Source organism: Bidens hawaiensis, unplaced genomic scaffold (genome assembly GCF_021521415.1).
Source record: "Bidens hawaiensis isolate Kalapana, Puna unplaced genomic scaffold, B.hawaiensis_p1.1 tig00048980_1, whole genome shotgun sequence".
NCBI lineage: Eukaryota > Viridiplantae > Streptophyta > Magnoliopsida > Asterales > Asteraceae > Bidens > Bidens hawaiensis.
The window spans coordinates 1-20,964 of record NW_027498761.1 but is presented as its reverse complement, the minus strand read 5'-3'; the positions used below and the strand labels follow the sequence as shown (position 1 = coordinate 20,964).

Genomic DNA, 20,964 nt, shown 5'->3' with positions numbered 1-20,964 from the left:
GAGCCATCCGAACAAAACTCCGTACATCATGTTTACATGTTACCGACACTCAGAAGAAAGTCTGTGTTCTTGACGGAACAAAAGCCTCATACTTTTCGTGGATGAAGTTGTTTCAACTTCACGCGGGGGGTTATGATGTTCTAAATCACATCGATGGGACTGCACTGTTGAAAATAGTGGATCGGTTCGGTTAAGTCAACACGGTCGGCCGAGTTACGACCCGTGAGAGTTACACATTGGGCAACGAACTAAAATTTGCTTAAACTCTTTAACTGGTAAATGACGAAATAATATGACAAAGTATTATTTAACGATTATAAGTAATATAGTTTATTTACTAGACATCTTGGCGCCTTCGTAGATTCAAACCGGCAAAGTGTGAGGCCTCACCCAAACTTATTGTGTGTTTGATTGGACCACTTTGACTCGAGAACGAAAACGATAATGATTGAATGCCATATGAGGTTGATCTGATCCATGTCTCATTGTTCAATTCGTGTCTTATACTTAAAGGATAGATGACAACGACCATAAGTTCATTATCTTGCAATAGTGTATTCCAAAATGTTTTGGTTAATGATTTTAAAATGTCATAACTAACTTGTTGGGGACAGCCAACGATAATGATTGAATGCCATATGAGATTGATCTAATCCATGTCTCATTGTTCAATTGGTGTCTTATACTTAAAGGATAAATGACAACGATTTCCATAAGTTCATTATCTTGCAATAGTGTATTCCAAGATGTTTTGGTTAATGATTTTAAAATGTCATAACTAACTTGTTGGGGGCAGCCATGTGTAGCTAGAGCACTGTTGGATGTCAGTGTTAAAGAACCTAACCAGAAACCGTCCAAGTGGGAGACTGTTGGAAATAGTGGATTGGTTCGGTTAAGTCAACACGGCCGACCGAGTTACGACCCGTGAGAGTTCCACCTTGGTCAACGAACTAAAATCCGCTTATATTGTTTAACCGGTAAATGACGAAATAATATGACGGAATTATTATTTATAACGATTATAAAAAATATAGTTTATTTACTAATTAAATAAACTGTTTCAGGCTTTAAACAAGAGTTGACCGAGTTGGATTTTGGGCCCGATTAAGATTAATAGTTATAACATTATCATTATAACTATTTATTATAATAACCTAAATTTATTATAATAACTAATCTTGGAGAACAAGATTTTTCGGCCACCATCTCCAAACAAATAGGAACAAGAGTTCCAATTTTGTACGACAAAATTAAGGCCTTGACGGCTCAAGAAAAATATCCGCATACTCGCACCAGCAATTGTGACGCCACAGCGCCGCACACCGCCACAACTTACAGCCGACATTGCACGCCATCGCAGCCGCAAGTTTCTGCAGCCACTGTCATTGCCGCTCGTCACCGCCATACCGTTTGTTTGGTTCATCAACTAGCAACGTTCGTTGAACCTCGGTGTCTCAACCGGTTATTCATTTACCGAGGTAAAATTAAATATTGTCGATATTTACTTTGGTTGTTTCATTTGTACTCGTATTGTTTGTAACCGAATCCTGTACGGTTCCGTTAAATGGTGATTACTCGTTTTTTGTATTCCGCTGCGTATTAATTTATTAATATGATTTATAATTATGAATACAATTTTTTAAACCAGTTTTAAAAGTTAAACCGTTGACTGATCACCACTGGATCCCAACAGTGGTGTCAGAGCACGAGTCGAATACGGTCTTTACACCGGATCTACATCATAAACTTCAAGCAAGTTGAAGTTTTTGATCTAGATAATTTCTATGGCAATCTTGGTTTGGTCAAAGTTTTTGTTTATTTTATTTGACCAAAATATTGCCCGATTTTATTTTTATTGAATGTTTAAATCTGGCCCGACCATTCTTTGTTTGGTTGTTTGGTTTTTTATTTTGTCCATATGGATGGTTCAAAGTTGTATTTAATTTTTGGGTTTTATTTTATGGTTTTTGGCCACTTTGATGGTTCAAAATTGTAATATATAGGGTTTTGTTTTTCATTATATGTATTTTATAATATTGTAATGAAGAAGACCCGAAGGAAAACCGAGGACGAGCTCATGGAGTTCTTGAAGTCAGTGGGAGTTAACAAAGATGACGGGATGCACCAAGAGTCCATTCTTGTGGTTGTTTAATGTTGTGACCCCTTGACCTGATTGGTCTTGCTAATAGGCTCTACCAAGACCAATCACCTTTACTGGCCATTTAAGATTTACATATTCTTGTTTGCTATTGTGGTTGTTTGATTTGTTATAATAGGTTATAATACTACAAACCTAATACCTAGTATATTAAATTAAATTTTAGTTAACCAACTTTGTTTTTGCAAAATTAAACTTAATTTGATTTTTCAAAACTTATAACTTAATAGTTTATCTATTAACTTAAAATTGGTTAGAGATATCAAGACAAACTTAGTTTTAATTGGTTATTTAAAACTAAGTGTCCTGAGAGATGAAATGGTTCATCAAGTTGTCCCGATTAATACTGTAAAACCGGACTTTTACTCTATTCGGTAAATTTTAAAATTAATCCCAATTTTAAAATCAATAGTCTATGCCATCCTACTATAAGCCACACTTGAGGCATACTGTGAAATTTCAAGTGTTTGAAGCTACAGCACCGCACTTGTTTTCTATCCTATCCCTTCAAGGTGAAAGGGTTTCGTTGATACATCCGGCCTTTTCACATGTGACTGTACTAGGGAGACTATTACTTTACTCTTCTGTTACATGCTATAGCTGTCTGAAGACTAAAGTGGGTATAGACGAGGCTAAACGTATCTACTTAGGCAACTGTTGTCTTAATAGGCCTCATAACCGAGAGTTGTGCTTTATTCACAATTGGCAATCGTTGTTAGTCTACCTAACCACTTACTAATGTTGTGTGCTACAGCTGCCATTACTAACCGGAAGCCAGATTCTCAAATCCCTATTTTATTAATGTTAATTGGGTCATTAATAATAGGATTAAAACATCGAAAATACTAATTTAATTACTTTTGCTTATTTAATAGATGTCAACTGGTAATAACTCCTCATTCACCGTCAAGACTATTCTTGAGAAAGAAAAGCTGAATGGCATTAACTTTCTTGAATGGCACTGCAATTTGTGACTTGTTCTCAAAATGGCAAAGAAGATCTATGTTCTCGATGGACCGGTTCCATTAGAGCCTGAAAACAATACCGCTGCTACCAGAAAGGTTCTTGAAAAGCATAAAGATGACTCTACTGAAGTCACTTGCATTATGCAAGCTACCATGTCCTCTTAACTTGCAAAGGGCTTGGAAGATCTTGGTGCCTATGAGATGCTTGAGCAACTGAAGGGAATGTTCCATAAACAAGCCCGTCAAGAACGCTTTGACACCATGAAGCAGCTTATTAGCTGCAGAATGGAACAGTGATCTTTTGTTAGTGCGCATGTCGTCAAAATGAAAGGGTACATCGAACAGTTGAAGAAACTTGATTATCCCCTGTCAGATGAAATGGCAGCGGACTTCATCTTGAAATCTCTCCCCATCTCTTATGACCAGTTCGTAATGAATTTCAATATGAATGCCTGGAAGACAGTGTCGCAGCTTCATGGTATGCTCAAAACGGCTTAGATGAATATTCCAACTAAAACTAATCAAGTTCTGATGGTTCGATTTGCTGGTTTCAAGAAGCCTAACCCCAAAAACCGGGGTTATAACGATAAAGGCAAGAAGAAGGTTAATGTTGCTGCCAAGCATGCCACCAGGTGTTGCAAAGTTACCATCGCCGCCTCTAAAGAGCACCAGTGCTACAAATGCAACAAGATGGGGCACTGTATGCGTAACTGCCCTGAGCATCAAGCCGAGCTGGCAAAGAAGAGGGCCAATGGTGAAGGCTCCTCTAAAGGTATTTCTATTTAAGTTATTGAACTTTTCACTGTTTCCAGTAACACATGGGTATTTGATACCGGATGTGGTTACCACATCATTAGTGCCTTGCAGGTACCGGAAAACTAGAAGAAGCTGAAACAAGGCAGCATGGAACTCATCTTTGGTGATGGGAAGAGATTCCTTATTCTTGCAACTGGCACATATCGTTTTGCTTGTGCGTCTGGCCTTGTAGTTACTTTGAATAAATGTTTGTTTGCACCTGGTTTGACCAGAAACATTATTCTTTACTTTTTAAACAAGGATTTAAGTACGCTTTTAACGGTATTGCTTGTATTTTGTTGTGAACAAGTTGTATTTGTGATTATTGAATGAAATAAACAAGTTGAGTAAATATTGTCACTTCAATAGTGTCATCGCGTTCTTGAGCAATCCGTTGCACCTCAGCATGTTCCTCCGCCTTTGGTCTGGGTGTGACAACCGCAACAACTCTAATCAGCGTTCTTACAGTCGTGGCGGCTCCTTCGGTGGTTCTCGGGGTGGCTCCCGTGGTCATCACCGGCCTAGCTCAGTCTCACAATCACCATAACAATTTCACGGCAGACTCACATCATGGTCAAACAAGGACTTCCAGGTCACAAGCTTCAGGCCACAATTGCGAGTCTCATCATTACTGACAGCAACAGCCCACCCCATAACCAAAGTGACCCAATTATTGGAATCATCCCCTACCTCCACCTAGTCCATAACTCCTGGTTATAATAATGGCTCACATGCCTATTCACAAAAACAACAGCCCACTCCTAATAACCAAAATCCACCTGCCCAAACCCACTTAACATAATATGATGCCTTGGATCCAACCGATTTGAGCAACGCATTCGCAGCTATGCACATTAATAAACAGGATGGTCAATGGCACATGGATACCGGGGCAACCACTCATATAACCGGTGACCAAGGTAAACTAAATTCCCCTTTATCATCTAGTTCAATTAGTTCTATACTTTTTGGGAATGGTCAGCGAATTTTGATTCTTGGATTGGGCAATTGCACCTTACCCACTTCCACCAAACCATTACACCTTAAAGATGTCCTTTTCACACCTCACATAATTAAAAACCTTATATCGGTCTGTCAGTTTAATATTGACAATTGGACCTCCATTGAATTTGACCCTTTTAGATTAATAGTGAAGGACTTCACAGATGGGAAGATCCTAACGAGACATGACAGTGACAGCCACCTCTATCCGGGCACAAACAACATAGCGTCCGCCTTCCATTTCTCGCATGAACAAGACTTTTAGCACAACCGTCTCGGCCACCCGGGACTATCTATCTTTAACTCTCTTATTTTGAATAATTTTATTTCATGTAATAAACGTAGCAAAGACCTTGTTTGTCATTCTTGCCAACTCTCAAAATGTAAGCGCTTACCTTTTTCTATGTCTATGTCACAAACTTTATCACCGTTTGATATAATTCACTGTGATTTGTGGACTTCACCAACACCTAGCAATTCGGGTTATAAATATTACATGGTTTTGGTCGATGATAAGACGCAATATACTTGGATTTTCCTTTTGAAATTCAAATCCGAAACATTTGAAGGGATTCTTGAATCCACAGAACCAGACTCTTTTGATAACTGTGACTTTTTTTTTGCTAGAAAACTCGCCAAGGACTCCTTCACTCATAAAAGTGAACGAGCGAATGATCTGTTAGGACTTATACATACTAATGTGTGCAGTCCTTTCAGAACTATGTCTAGAAATCATGAAAGATACTTCATTTCTTTTATTGACGTTTACAGTTGATATGCTTACGTGTATCTTATGAAACACAAACATGAAACTTTTGAAAAGGTCAAAGAGTTTCAAAACGAAGTGGAAAACCAACTCAGAAAAACTATTAAAATGCTTCGATCAGATCGAGGTGGAGAGTATCTCAAATCAGAGTTCATCAATCATCTAAAAGAGCATGTAATTGTTTCACAGCTCACTCCACACAGCACACCCCAACATAATGGCGTGAGCGAGAGGAGATCGAACTAGCTAAACATTGTATGATAAATGATGTGTAGAACTAACTTGCCTCACTCATTTTGAAGTTTGTCCTTATGACCGCCGCCCACATTATCAATCTGGATCCAACTAAAAAGGTAAACAAAACCCATATGAGATATGGAATGGGCGTAAACCCAATTTGTCTTTCCTTAGAGTATGGGATGCGATGCATTTGTCACTAGTGATTCTGATAACAAACTCGATCCTCACGGCGTAAAAGTTGTTTTCGTCGGATACTATAACTAAAGAGGATATTATTTCTTCCACCTTGATACAAATTTGATTTCTATCAAAAGGAATGGCCACTTCCTCTAGAAATAAATTCTCGATCGAGGATGGAAATAATATTGTCGATCTTGAAGAAATTCAAGAACCACAAACAAACGCTGAGGAAGTTGGAGCATCTGATCAACAAGGTGTTGTTGCTGATACATCAGACATAAACACGTGCTTTCGCAGAAGTATTAGGACTCCCGTATCAAATGCAAGATACCTATGGCATCTAGAAGGTCCCGAAGTCCTATTAGTAGCTAAGTCAAATGATGAACCTACTAACTACAAATCTGTTGTCTTAGATCCGGAATCTGAGAAATGGCAAGATGCAATGAACGCCGAGATGCAATCTAGCTACCCCCGAAGGTCGAGCAGTAAGGAGCAAGTGGATTTTCAAAAAAAAAACCGGCATGCATGGAAATGTACAGACCTATAAAGCACGGCAAGTAGCGAAGGGTTTTACTCAAACTCAAGGGGTTGACTATGATGAAACTTTCTCGTCTGTCGCTATGACTAAGTCAATAAGGATATTACTTGACATAGTCGCGTATTATGACTACGAGATATGGCAGATGGATGTCAAAACCGCTTTTCTTAATGTACACCTTTCGGAAGTTGTCTATATGGTTCAGCCTTAAGGTTTTGTCGATCCTAAATATCATAATAGGGTGTGTAAACTGAATAAGTCCATTTATGGACTCAAACAAGCATCTCGGAGCTGAAATCTACATTTTGATGAGAAAATCAAAGAGTTTGGTTTTATCAAAAATGAAGATGAGCCTTGTGTTTACAGAAAGGCTAGTGGGAGCACTATATCATTTCTTATCCTGTATGTGGATTATATACTGATCATTGGAAACAACTTTCCTATGCTTAAGGAAGTTAAGCACTCATTGGGATCTTGTTTCGCAATGAAAGATCTTTGTGAAGCTGCTTATATTCTTGTAATCAAGATCTACCGAGATAGGTCTAAGCGTCTTCTAGGGCTAAGTCAAAGTACATACATAGATAAGGTCATGGCATGCTTCTCAATGGACAACTCCAAGAAAGGAGTTGTTCACATTGCTAAAGGAACCGTGTTAAGCAAATCGCAATCTCCGGCAACGGACATTGAGACAAAGCACATGCAAGCAATTCCATATACTTCAGCGATTGGCTCTATCATGTACGCTATGTTATGCACTAACCCTGACGTCTCGTATGCTTTAAGCATAACTATCCATTTCCAGCAAAGTCATGGTGTTGCCCATCGGGAAGGTGAATGTTCTTGATCTAAATATGGAGGGAGCTTCACGTCATAATCTTTCAGATAAGTTGGTCTAGTTCGATTACGCTTAAGTTGGTCTGGTTCGATTATGCTTGGGCCTTTCAAAAATGATTGGACCATCTTTAAAAATTGCAGCGGTTAAGCCATGAAAAGGATGCTGTTAGGAAATAATCGGCTCGGCTCGTCTTCAGAGTTGGTGTCTATTGGGCTAGTAGGAGATGATTCTCCACCAATTTCGGTTTATATAGGTGGGACTTCATAATTGTTTTGTTGGCTTGTGACTTCATTGTGGATTATTGGTTCATCTTGCAAAATATTTATATTTGGGCATGAGGTATCTATATATGTTATGGACGTTCTTAGATAACAACATTGGGTTCATTTTTGTTTCTAACTACATGTTCATAATCCCAAATCTTCGGCCACACAAAAAAATTTTCTTCATCCTTTGGTGTGTCAACTTTTATGAAGGAAGAGTATCCTCCACAAATTTAACATCCCTTGTGACTATATTTTTTTATGTTGAAGATCAAAATTTTTATATCCATTTGTACCCCATGGATAACCTAAAAATATTCCTGGTCTCCCCCTCATTTCAAACTTGTCCCCTGTTGTCTCCGTTCTACGATAATAAGCGAGACATCCAAATACCCTCAAATGTTCATAACTAGGGCTTTATTGTATAGCAACTCATAGGGTGTTTTTCCATAGGATGAAGCCGATTTATGATGTGAGTTGCCGTTAAGACACATTCTCCCCAAAAGAGAGTAGGGAGATTCGCCACGTATTTTTGGAAAGGAAAAAAAAGGAAGCTTCTTGGATGATTAAACGATTCAAGTGATGATAAAAGAAACCAAGTGTCTAATCAAAACCCTAAAACCAACAGGGGTGATAGTTCACCTCAGATGAACTAAATCAGTTATGTGAAGAAGAATGTATTGCAAGCCTTCTAGCCGCACCCTATTCGCCACAACAAAACGGTGTGGTCGAGAGGCGAAACCGAACTCTCACCAAGATGAACAGAAGCATCTTAAAGGCAATGAGGGTTCCTACAAGAACTCTGGTAGGACAAACTTCATACAATATATTCAAGAAAACAAAACTGAATCATGAGCATCTCCGCGCGTATGGGTGTGTTGCATATGCAAAAATCAACACAACCATTTGAAAAGGTTAGACAATTGATTGAGAGGCATCATCCACTACATGACTAAACTGGGTACCAAGCTAGGCGTACAAGTTATACGGAACACGAAACTATCTTAAAATCAAGATGTTAATTTTAACAAATCAAAAGGGTGGAATGGGCCGAAACATGAAACACAGACGTTGTGGATCCCCGAAACCAGGTATGTTTATTGTCACAAGGGAAATTACAATAGATTGCGGAAATTAGGCCGATTTTACCCAGCCCAGCTGAGCAAAATAAGCAGCCCATTCTAGGTAGCAGCTCGACCAGTCACAGCCATCTACGGGCAGCCCGAGACAATTCAAGACCCAGATTCTGACCCAACTAGTAGCAGCAGCAATGGCCCCAATCTGATATGGAAACGACGGTAGGCCTGGTTGATAATATGAAGAAGTGTTGCTCGATCAAAAACCTTCATTTCTCAAATTGCTATTTGTTGGAAGTAATTTCCAACTTAATAGGCATGTTACGTGTAGGTGACCGGTTGGACCTATTGGGCTCGTGAGATTCATTAATGATGTAATGAGTTTATGGGGTTGCAATTAAGGTTTTATAATATTTGGTAATGTCTTGGCTAGCAAGTTAGGGTAGTCTATATAAACTAAGTTATAGTTAGACATTAGAGATTATGAGTTAGGCGTAACCGAGTTAGGGTTCATCAAGAGTCAAACCGAATTAGGGTTTGAGAGATTTGTTGTAATATACTGAAATTCGAAAGCAATAAAATAATAAATAAAATGTCGAGCATTAGAAGATTGGTAAACCTAACGAATAATCATAAATATAATAATAATAATAATAATAATAATAATAATAACGGATGAGTATTTAGAATAAAATATGAAATTTGAATTTTGAACAAGTTTACAACTCGTAACATTCCAACGAAAACTTGAGCAACAAACCACTAACTTATTTAGGAATTTGATCGTGTTTATAACTCGTTTAATATATATATACACAAACGCGATAAGACTCCAACATAACAAAACCTTAAATCTTTGTCTCTCTGCCGTATACACCACCACCACCGCAACCCTTGCAACTCGGCGGAGAAAACCGCGGGCACCGCAGCCCCGTTACACGAGTTCTCGCCGACACTGCTTCCTTTGTCACCAGAGACGCCCGCGACCGCCCTGCAAATTTCCGGGAACCGCCACCACCGTTTTCTGTTTATCCCGGAGATAACCGGTCACCGCCACCTGCTATCTTATTCTTTTCTGATTTGTTCATCTGTCGACCTCAGGTAACCGAAACGTAACCATCATGAAAACTGAATACTTGAATTGTTTTTGGATTTTGGTTTTACTGGTGTTCATATTGGAGAAGATGAACATTAACTTGGCATATTCACACTTAGTTCTTTTTATTTTTATGTGCTGCACTTTCTTTTGTGAACTAAAATTTGGCCAGATATAATTACTTTATGAATTTGCCAATTTATATAATTTAATCGATTTGTTTTCTAAATAAATATAGCCATAGAAATATAAATTGGTAATGCTTATTGCCCTACAGCTTTTACAAACTCAGATGCTCTTTTATATATATAATATGCAAACAAGTTTGTCCATGAAAGAACATATAATAAGATATTTCATGGGTACACCTTTTAAATAACCTTGGGTTGGGTTAATAGCTTCTGAACACGAATATAATTAGATAAATATGTTTTAATTGATTTAATGCATCAATATTCTTAAAGTTAAGTTAATAAACGAAACAGGTGCCACATAAATATTAACAAAATCACTAAACATAACCAAACAAGCTTATGATTCAAGTTACAATTATATTATAGGTCTTCACGGCGTCTAATTCAAGCTTACGGTTACCGCTAATTCGCTTATAAGATACGGATTCCGTGTTTCTCTTCTTTTAGCTTAATATTGTTTTCATCATTCTCATAGTTTACGGACTTCGTGGTCTTGCACTTGTAGCGTCATACCGTGTCTTCGTTCTCATAGTATATGGATTCTTGAGTCATTAATCGCGTTATAATTATTGAGTTGATTCATAGTATCGTGTCACCGTTATTAAATAGTTTCGTTCTTTATTTGTCGTATATTGTTATTGTTCAATTGATAAGTGGAGTTGTCAAGCATGCGATATAATATATTTATTGCACTCATTATCGCATGTTCCTAATAGACCATTGATTGATTGTTATTAAGACATATTATATTGATATTGATCATTGTTATTGTATTTTATTTGATCTCAATACCCGAGCATTGGGGACGTAAGCGTCAAACAAGGCACCTTTGACGTGCTCTATCTGTGGCGGAGTGATTAGTCCACAGTGTCTCTATTTTATTATGCGATGAGAGCATTAACTGATTACTGAGAGGCGTATGGATCGATCCTAGGTAAACTGTTACTGGAGTGAGATGGTTAGGTGTGTGTGTCCACATTCCTATCTCACTTAATTACTGGTGCATTAGTCTGCAGCTAATGTACATACTGTTACTGTTACTGTTACTGTTACTATTACTGTTACTGGCTCACATGGGTATTTCCAATATATTGTTATTGTACTGATTCATAACTGATCGTTCAGCGTATTGTTAGTGTTACCGGCTCTTAGACTGTAATTGTTTCTCCTGTGATCGTTTATTGTATTGCATTGTTCTTCACCGTTTGTTACTGCTATTTTCCTCTGTTACTGGGCAATTTTTGGCTCATACGTGTTTCTTTGTGTTGTGTTTTCTTTAAATTGTTACAGGTACTCAAGGGAATACGGGGAACGTGTGATAAGAGAGTAAAAGTAAAAGTCTAGAAGTTGGAAAAAGAGGAACTTAAATAATTTCTTTTGAGTGAAACAACTTTATTTATTTTCGTTTTCAATGATATTGAACCTTTTTGAGTTTTGAATGATTTTAAACCTTTGAATTTGGATTTATATTTATCGTATCGAGTGACACGTCAGCCCTAACCGGGATGGGGTGTTACGGCTGGGGTGTTACATTTGTAATCAGTTTTTAGAGTTATATTTTCTGATTAATATAAAAAAAAATTATTCGTTTACTTCGTGTGTTGATTATTGATCCGGGATTTGAATTGGTATCAGAGCCAAGTTCAAGAAATCAATAATCGGAGTTCTGAAATCAGCAACAAGTTAACGGCGGCGGTGAGCGGTGGCTTGAGGAGAAGCTATTAATCGGCGCATAGCGGTGAACGTGGAGAACAAGGTTAGTTCGATCAGTTGTAAGGGTTATGAAAAGAAAAAAAACTCATAATAGGTTTGTTTTTTTGGTGTACTTGCTTTGGTGTACGATCAGAATTAAACAGAGAGTTGAAGTTTATTTGATTGGTAGTGTGGTAAAGAAAGTCAAGGAGGTTTTGATTTTTCTTATTTTCTTTTTTATGCCACTGACGAAGAATAATTCAAGGAAAAAAATAAAACAAGGTGGTTTGATTTTTTTTCTTGATTGGTTTAACAAGTTTTGGTTAAGCAAGCGGGTTTAATTCAAAAGTTCGTATGTTATTGGGTTAAACGAGTTAGGTTCTAACTAAGGCTTTATTTATTTTATTTTACGATCAAGTGGGTTCGGTTCTGAAAATTTGTTCGGGACTAAGTTGTTCGTATCTTTTCCAATGCAGTGGAGCAAGAGGGTTGTGCGAGGCAACTACTGGACATCAATCTGAGCGATTTGGATTGCGTGAAAAATTGATCACATTGGAGGGGTGTGAAATTTACCTGAGCGATTCTGGGTGATACAGTGTGATACCGATGTTTACATGAGTGATTTGGGTGGTGCGTTGTGATACCGGTGAAGAAGAAAATTGTCAATCTGTGATATATTGATCAGAAATTCATATTCGTAGCCAAATGAGTGGTTATGCGAGTTCATACGACCGAGTGAATGGTTGGGGGCAAGGTCACAGAGGTAGTCGAGTTCGGGGGAGCCGAAGAACACATCTATGGATCAAGAAAAGTTCCGGGGAGATCAAGGCCAAGATGGTTGTGAAAACCGAGAAGGTCAAGTTCATGGTTGTGAAACATGCTCGGAGTTGAAGAGCCACCTATTTAAATCGGAAATTAAGGGGTGATTGTTGCAAGTAATTTCCAACTTAATAGGCCTGTCACGTGTAGGTGACCGGTTGGACCTATTGGGCTCGTGAGATTCATTAATGATGTAATGAGTTTATGGTGCAATTATGGTTTTATAATATTTGGTAATGTCTTGGCTAGCAAGTTAGGTTAGTCTATATAAACCGAGTTATAGTTAGACAATAGAGATTATGAGTTTGGTGTAACCGAGTTAGAGTTCATCAAGAGTCAAACCGAGTTAGGGTTTGAGAGATTTGTAATCAGTTTTATAGAGTTATATTTTCTGATTAATATAAACAAGAATTATTCGTTTATTTTGTGTGCTGACTATCGATCCGGGACTTGACTATTTAAGTAAAGTTTAAGGGTAATATCTATTAAGGTCAAATCTCGATATAACATAACTTTCATTTCTCAAAATAAATAAAAAAATATCTGGGCAGGTATTATAACCATACAAGAGTCGGCCACCTCCATCCATAAAAACCCTAATTACCATTTGAACACCGGCCTCGGCTTATCGTAATTTAGAATCCTCATCTTGTTCACCGTAATGTGAGTTTATCTTTCATTTTCCCAAATTACTTCACGAGTTTATAAATTCTGATATCTTTTGCTCTATATTGATAAGCGACACTTCACAAATTTATAGATGTTTTTCATTTATTTAAAATTGTTGTGATTTTTAAACATGTTCTTGTTTTTGTGTTGCTTGCAAATTGTTAGTCTGATTGAATTGACAGACTTTTGTTTGATTTTCGAACTTCTAGGATCGGATCTGTTAGTTTATATACTCACTTAATTTCATGTATCCATTGCCTGGCTATAGTTCTATGATCTTGTCTTGCTGTTTAAAATATTGTGATTTATACGGTACCTTTTTTCCTACACACTTCACGAATTTATAAACACGTTTCATTGATTTGCAAGTTCTGATATCGTTTGCCAACCACATGTTGCCTGAAAATTGTTAGACTGACTGGATTGAGGTTGATTAAAAAATGTGTGATTTATACGTATCAAGATATATTTTTGCCTTATATTGATTATTGACCCTTGATTCGGTCCATTACTCTGCTATAAACCACATGCTCTTTTGTTGCTGCAAATTGTACGTTAGGGTGATTGAATTGAGGTTCATGAAAAGTGTTTATTTGGATAGATTGGGATATCTAATGTTATAAAATCGAATTGAGGTTTATTTCTATGCCAAACGCATGTACTCGTCTTGCTTTTGAACTTGAGGTTGCTGAACTGAGGTGTTTGATTATAAATCTGATAAGAAAGTGTTATTATAACATAATCGATTGGCTTTACATGTTTGATTTGCTTTGTGAATGTTAAAGTAACGATGACATCGAAATCAAAATCAAAATCAAATGGTCAAAAAAGCAAGAAGTTGAAGGCCGTGGTTCGGAAACCCAAACAACCACGGCAAGATAAAAAAGCAGCAAGAAACTGGTTGGAGCTTCCATCTGACATAATGGTGAACATACTCCAAAGGGTTGGTGTGGATGACATACTTCATAACGCCCAAAAAGTATGCACAGCTTGGCGTGAAATCTACAAAGACCCTGCTATGTGGAGGGTCGTTTGTATGGACAAATTTTCCGCTAAATTTAGAGGTGTGCGCAAATGTTCGCAGATGTGTAAGCATGTTGTCAATAGAAGCCAAGGCCAATTGGTTGACTTAACCCTCATTGGTTTTTGCCATGACGAGCTTCTTCAGTATATTGCTGATAGGTATGCAATCACATGAATTTGTTAACATCTTGCAATATAAAACTTTTCATTTACAGTTTTTCTATGAGCAAAATGTAACGAAAGCTCAAATGTTTATACTATTATGGTTGACAAAAATTATTTCGTTTATAAAAGGTATGTCTTGCAACTTTTTCCAAACTTGTTTTGCTAGTTAGAGAGTGTTTTGGTATTTTTAATGTAACTAGAAGGTGTGTGTAATAGTTGACATTTGGACTAATTTTTTATTCATATGTATAATCTAGGGTTTGTTAGCAGTATCAGGTCTTAAGATTGATAATTACCATATGGGACTAGATCTGCTAATACTTTTTTGTTATAAAATATCTGATATGTTTCTGTTTCCCTTCTGTTCACAGATCAAGTCAGCTTAGACGTTTAGAACTCGTATACTATATTTCTAATATAGATGGCATCACGAGTACTGAAGCCTTCAAGAAATTATCGTCGCTGGAAGAACTAAGTCTTGTAAGAACAATGATCAAGAAAGTGAATATTGAAGATGTTGGGCGTTATTGCCCCCTGCTAAAGACACTGAAGCTGAACGAAGAGGGATTTAGATTCAGGTTATTAGCTACGGATGGTGCGGATATTGTGAATGAGATTGCTGTAGCAATTGCGGAAAATCTACCTCAGTTGACTCACCTTGAACTCATTGGTAGCTGCATACAAAACATTGGGTTGGAGGCGATTCTGGATGGTTGTTGTCACCTTGAATCGCTTGATTTGCGTGGGTGCTTGGGCCTTGATCTGACAGGAGACTTAGGGAAAAGATGCTCACAACAGATTAAGTATCTGAGACTTCCTCATGAGTCTTTTAAACCCTATGATGATGTGGAAGTGCATAGGATGCTGTATGCTTTGATCATGGGGATGGAACCAGCTTAGTAGGTTGTTGTAGGCGATTCTGCTGATGAGTTCTCAAATTTTAGGAAACTTGGGTAACTTCTAAAGATGCTTGTTCCGGGAATTAATATGCATTTCTTATGACTGGTTTGAAAGTGGTTGTCCAATAAGAATAGGTTATTTTACAACGTGAAACTGTGGTTTAGTTTATGCATATGAGTGAGTGTTATTTCGAAACATGATGTTTGGTTTCTTAATTATATCTAGGTTTGACAAAACCTCACATATTTTCTGCCCTTACTATTATTTACTCCCTTCATCCTATTATAAGTGTCTTAGTTTGACTTTTCAAGTTTTTCTTTTACAGCCTTGACCGTAAATATTTTTGTCCGTGTTATATAATACTTGATGAAAATTATATCAATGTAAAATACATTTAAAACTCAATTCATTCATATATTTTACATTAAGTATTATATAACACAAACAAAGATATTGTCGGTCAATGTTAAACAAAAAAGACTTGAAAAATCAAACTAGGACACTTATAATGGGACGGAGTGAGTATTATATTTCTATACATGATCAATGGTACTTTGTTGCTTCAATGAAAATGATATTTGTATGTTTAACTGGATGGATTAGTTAAACCGAAACAAATAAGCCAATCGACCAGTTTGAGATGTATATTGTTTGATTCACCCTATGTCTCAAAAAGAACTAGGTCTAATGTTGGTTTATGGTGTGGAAATTGAAACCTGTTTTATAAATACTTAAAAAAATTTTAAATAAAATATTTTACAGTAAATTATAATATATATATATATATATATATATTTAGAAAATAAAAAATTGGATATTTAATTATTTAAGTGATTAAAATATTAAATGTTTTTGGCATCAAACTTAGTTTTATTTTGTTATATACTAGTGATTGTATTTGCATCCAAAATAATTTCGGTCACTAAATTCATGTCCATATTGCAACCTAGGTTTTTTTTGTGTGTTTTTTAATTAGTGACTGCATTTGCAATAAAAAAACTCAGTATCTATATTGCGACTCGATCTTGACGGAAATTTAGTGATGGAACTTGTTTCGCTCACTGTTTTGCGATTGCTTTTGTCATTGATTTTTTTTATTCAATAATAAGTAATAATGTGACAAATTTATATCGGTTGTGGATACGGCATATATATTACGATTGTGTTTGTCGGTCGCCAGTTTGAGTCATGTCATCAGCTCATCAATTAAACAGAAACTATATACTATTTCTAGTTTGAGATTTCAAGTTAATGACACGATAGTGATTTTAACTAAATTGATATGAGCAAAAGCAAAAATCTAACGCATAGAGGGGAAAAACACAAGATTCTCGTTGTACCTGACTACCTATGACTACCTGAGAAGTCTATCAAGATATCCACTAAATCCCGCATCATGACACGTAACAGGATGAGATGTCGAATACATGTACACATCAAGATCAAGTAAGCGGGAATACTGGAAAATATTCTGATTTGAGGGTTGATTGGTTCACACCTATTGTGGTTGAAGCTTGTTCGTGATTATACCGATACAGACAAGCTTTGTTAAAGCATGCTTCAAATGTTGTATTTCTTTACACCCTGCGTTTTTATTATATTTGGGTTTCTTAGATAGCATCTTGATCATTCGTGGAGGATTTAAAACTGTTTCAAAACCTTGTATGCTTTGCTTCCTTTGTGCTTTAATTTTTTTCTGAAAACCTATATAGAAACAACACCTTCCTCATTCCCCATATATATATATTAATCCTAATGATACTCCAATTTGGTTCTCTTAGTTTTGATATCCCTTTTGTGTGATACGTTTTAATAAAATTTTAGGTCAAACTGCTGCCTATTGTTTCAAAATGGTAAATAAAATTGTCCAAGTAGAATTTCTTGACTAGCGCGTTTTTTTAATGAAACATATGTATTCATTTTTAATAAAGATATGAATAGTATATATGTTCCAAAAATGAAAAAAAAATACAAATGGTGGCCAGTTTAATGTTCCACACCTTGATCGAACCAAACCGTTAACGACGCTTTTTTTTTTCCCAAAATATAGAGTGAACCAGTTCATAGTTAAATCTCAATACAACAGATTGGCTGATTTGTTAAAAATTCAGTTGGTTTCAACTATTATGAGCTAAACATACATATTCATTGATTTCAAGCAATGCCTAGATCTAACAAACCATTTGATATGAATCAATTCCCATAGTGGTTCCTGATTACAAACCAAACGCCACAGATCATGTTATACAAGAGGGTCCGTTTTGACCTTGAAACACTGAATGTAAGTTTATTAAAGGATTGATTAAACAATTATTAAGGTCATTAAATATACTTGTATACGTTTACCGCTAATAATTAATAGAAAATTTCAACAAATTGTTCATATACAAATACAAATATATCATATATCATTGTAATTTGTAAGACCACAATGCATTAAAATTCCCATAACGAGCATCATTACAAACAACCCAACTTTCCTAAAATTGTAGAAATCAATAGCAGAAACTCATCCCTCTCCGCACAGCAGACAGATTATACCAACAAGGCCAACGGATAGCATCTTATTCATGTTCTTATCAGCATAGCCTTCAAAACACTCAAAGGACGTCTTAGATTCTTAATCTTCTGTGAACATCTTTTTTTGAAGTCCCTGTTTAGAACAACGTACCTGCACCCACGGAAGTCAAATGTTTCAAGGTGCCGACAACCATCCAGAATCGCATGCAGCCCAACGTTTTGCATGCAGTTTCCTCTGAATTCAAGATGAGTCAGCTCAGGTAGGTTTTCACCTATTGCTATATATAGCTATCTCATTCTGTTTAATACCAGTCCAGATCATTAATCCTTCTTCATTCAGAGTCAGTGTTTTTAGCAAAGGGCAATAACGCCCAACAGCTTCTATGTCATCTTTGTAGACTATTGTTTTTCGTAAGCCAGAGTTCCTTCAGTGACGAAAGTTTATGGATAGTTTCGTTCTGGATTCCACCTTAAATACCATTATAATGTAGTCATCTGACCTGACTTGATCTGTTAACCAAAGAAAAAGAAAAACATGTCAGAAAATGTATTGAAATCTTTCCTAACAAAAATATAAACGATCCAGTCACTATAAGTCTGCAACACTGATTACAAAACATAGAAAACAGTTATCTAATAAACAAATCGCATCAACGATAATAATAGAAGCCTTTGATCTTTCATTAACTTTTGTTAAAAATACTGTAAAAAGTCTTTTAGTATAACATGTTAAATCTACTGAGCTTTGAGAACACAAGTGAAAGTATACAAATACATTTACAGCATGTGATTGCTTACCTGTCAGCAACATGCCGAAGAAGCTCATCATTGCCAAAACCAATGATGGTTAAATCAACCAATTAGCCATGGCTTCGATCCACAACATTCTTACACATCTCCGAACATACAAACTTGTCCCTTCGAGCCGAGCATCTGGCCATATAAACGACCCTCCACATGGAAGTGTCCTTGCGGATTTTATACCAAGCAGTGCACACGACATTCTCAAGTCTGTCAAACACATCAACTCTTTGGAGTATATTCAGCATTAAATCTGATGGAAGCTCCAACCAGTTCCTTGTTTCTTTCTTCGCTTTCCGTGGCTGTTTGGGTTTTTGAACGACCTTCATTGTCTTGCTTATTTAGATTTTTATTTTGATGGCATCGTTACTTTAACACTGGCAAAGGAAATCTAACATGTTACTCACTTTCTTAATAGATGTATAATTAAGTGTCCATAATAAATGACTGGCATAGAATTATAGCAGAACAATGGATACACGAAATTAAGTGTCGATATAAACTATATCAGAAATGGAAAATTTTAACAAATTAATCTAGAATATCGAAAATCAAAGAAAATTCTATCAATCCAATATCAGAGCAAAAAATAAATATTTTAAATCCGATGCTTAAAAAATTAAACAAACCTAGAATTATGTTGGAAAAATAAAAGTTAAACTCACATTAGGCAGAAGATCGATTGTGACTTCTGAATTTTGATACACCAATGCAGATGTTCGATCAAATTGGGGTTCCGGTGGCTGAATCTCTGCCAACGCCAGCAACTCGTCAATTTAATTCAAAAAGAAAAAGTTTTGTTTTTATTTTCACAAATCAAAGTTTTTAAAGATTTTACTTAAATACATATTAGACTCCAAATTAATGAATTGTTCTTAAATAGCAGTGGCTTTTGGCTTCAGCTTTTGTTTATAGAAGTTCATAGTTCAAAAAAATAGCAATTTGATCGTTTTCAATAAGTTAACGTCATTTTCGAACGTTTAGAAAACAAAAACATACCAACATTTTGTATTTAAGTAAATAGATTAATTAGTGATATATCTCCAAAAGAATCAGAGATTTAAATCTCTCTATTTGTACTCGTTAGTTTATTAATCAAGAGCATCGTTTGAAAACCATTGACTTTCATGGTATCAGCTTTCATGCTCTAGCCGCCTAGCTATCGAGCATACTGGATTGCCAATCAATCACTTTTTCTTCATACCATGTTTATCAATGACAGACAAAGGTGAGCCATCCAAACAAAACTCCCTACATCATGTTTACATTGTTACCGACATTCAGAAGAAAGTTTGTGTTCTTGACGGAACAAAAGCCTCATACTTTTCGTGGATGAAGTTGTTTCAACTTCACGCGGGGGGTTATGATGTTCTGAATCACATCGATGGGACTGCACCACACCAAAACCGATCCCTCATAAGATCAGTGGATGAAACTCAATGGTATTCAAGCGATGCTCTTGATTAACAAACTAACGAGTACAAGAAAAGTATACATCACAAAACAAGAAACTAAATCTTCTATCCTTTTGGAGATGTACCACTAACTAATCGATTTAGATTTACTAAAATACAAATATACAATATGTGTTTCGCTAATAAGATATATGTTGGTGCATATTTGTGTTGGCAGTTCATTGGTACATTTCATTTCCAGTGAACCAAACAATGGAAATGAAATTTTCTATAATTTTCTTCCATTTCACTTAGAAATACCAAGTACAGTTTTCTCTTGTTTATAATATTATTGTATCTCTTAATTAACTAGGCTATAATTCAATACGAGTTATAAATGTAATGTTATATACCTTGAAAAAGTAAGTTCTAAAAAAACTCATGTTTTGCACGGATTGAATGAACCCGTTTATTACATGCATTGATTAAAATATAGAAACAGGATCAAATACATTTTATTCTTAACATGAAAACAGTGAGAACCAATTTGCTGTTATTACTAGATTTATTTTTATAGGTGTTTGATGTTATTTTTTTTGTTCGTATTTGCTAATTTCGATTATGAAACGTTAAAAGTATTTGCTGATTTATATTTTGTTGTTATAAGTATTTGCTGGTATTTGTTGTTATTATTTTGTTCTTGATTTTGATTCTTTTGTTGTAACTTTTAGGTTTTTTTCTTTGTTATTATAAATAATTGTTTATGTAGATTGCTATTGTAGTTGGTATTGTTTCTTATGTTCTCATTTTTTTTTTAAATTGGCTTATTTTTTTAATTTAAATTTTTATTTTTTTAAAAAAGATTGGCTGGTT

At 35.9% G+C, this 20,964-nt stretch overlaps 1 protein-coding gene across 1 annotated transcript; it reads left to right on the top strand.

The window, feature by feature from the left end:
- The first annotated feature begins 9,040 nt into the window (after positions 1-9,040).
- LOC143597749 (putative F-box/LRR-repeat protein 23) lies at positions 9,041-15,515 on the top strand. Its single transcript, XM_077076161.1, has 3 exons — positions 9,041-9,115; positions 13,088-14,470; positions 14,848-15,515. The coding sequence occupies exons 2-3, from the start codon at positions 14,079-14,081 to the stop codon at positions 15,374-15,376; spliced, it is 921 nt and encodes a 306-aa protein (XP_076932276.1). The 5' UTR covers positions 9,041-9,115; positions 13,088-14,078; the 3' UTR covers positions 15,377-15,515.
- The last annotated feature ends 5,449 nt before the right edge of the window (positions 15,516-20,964 follow it).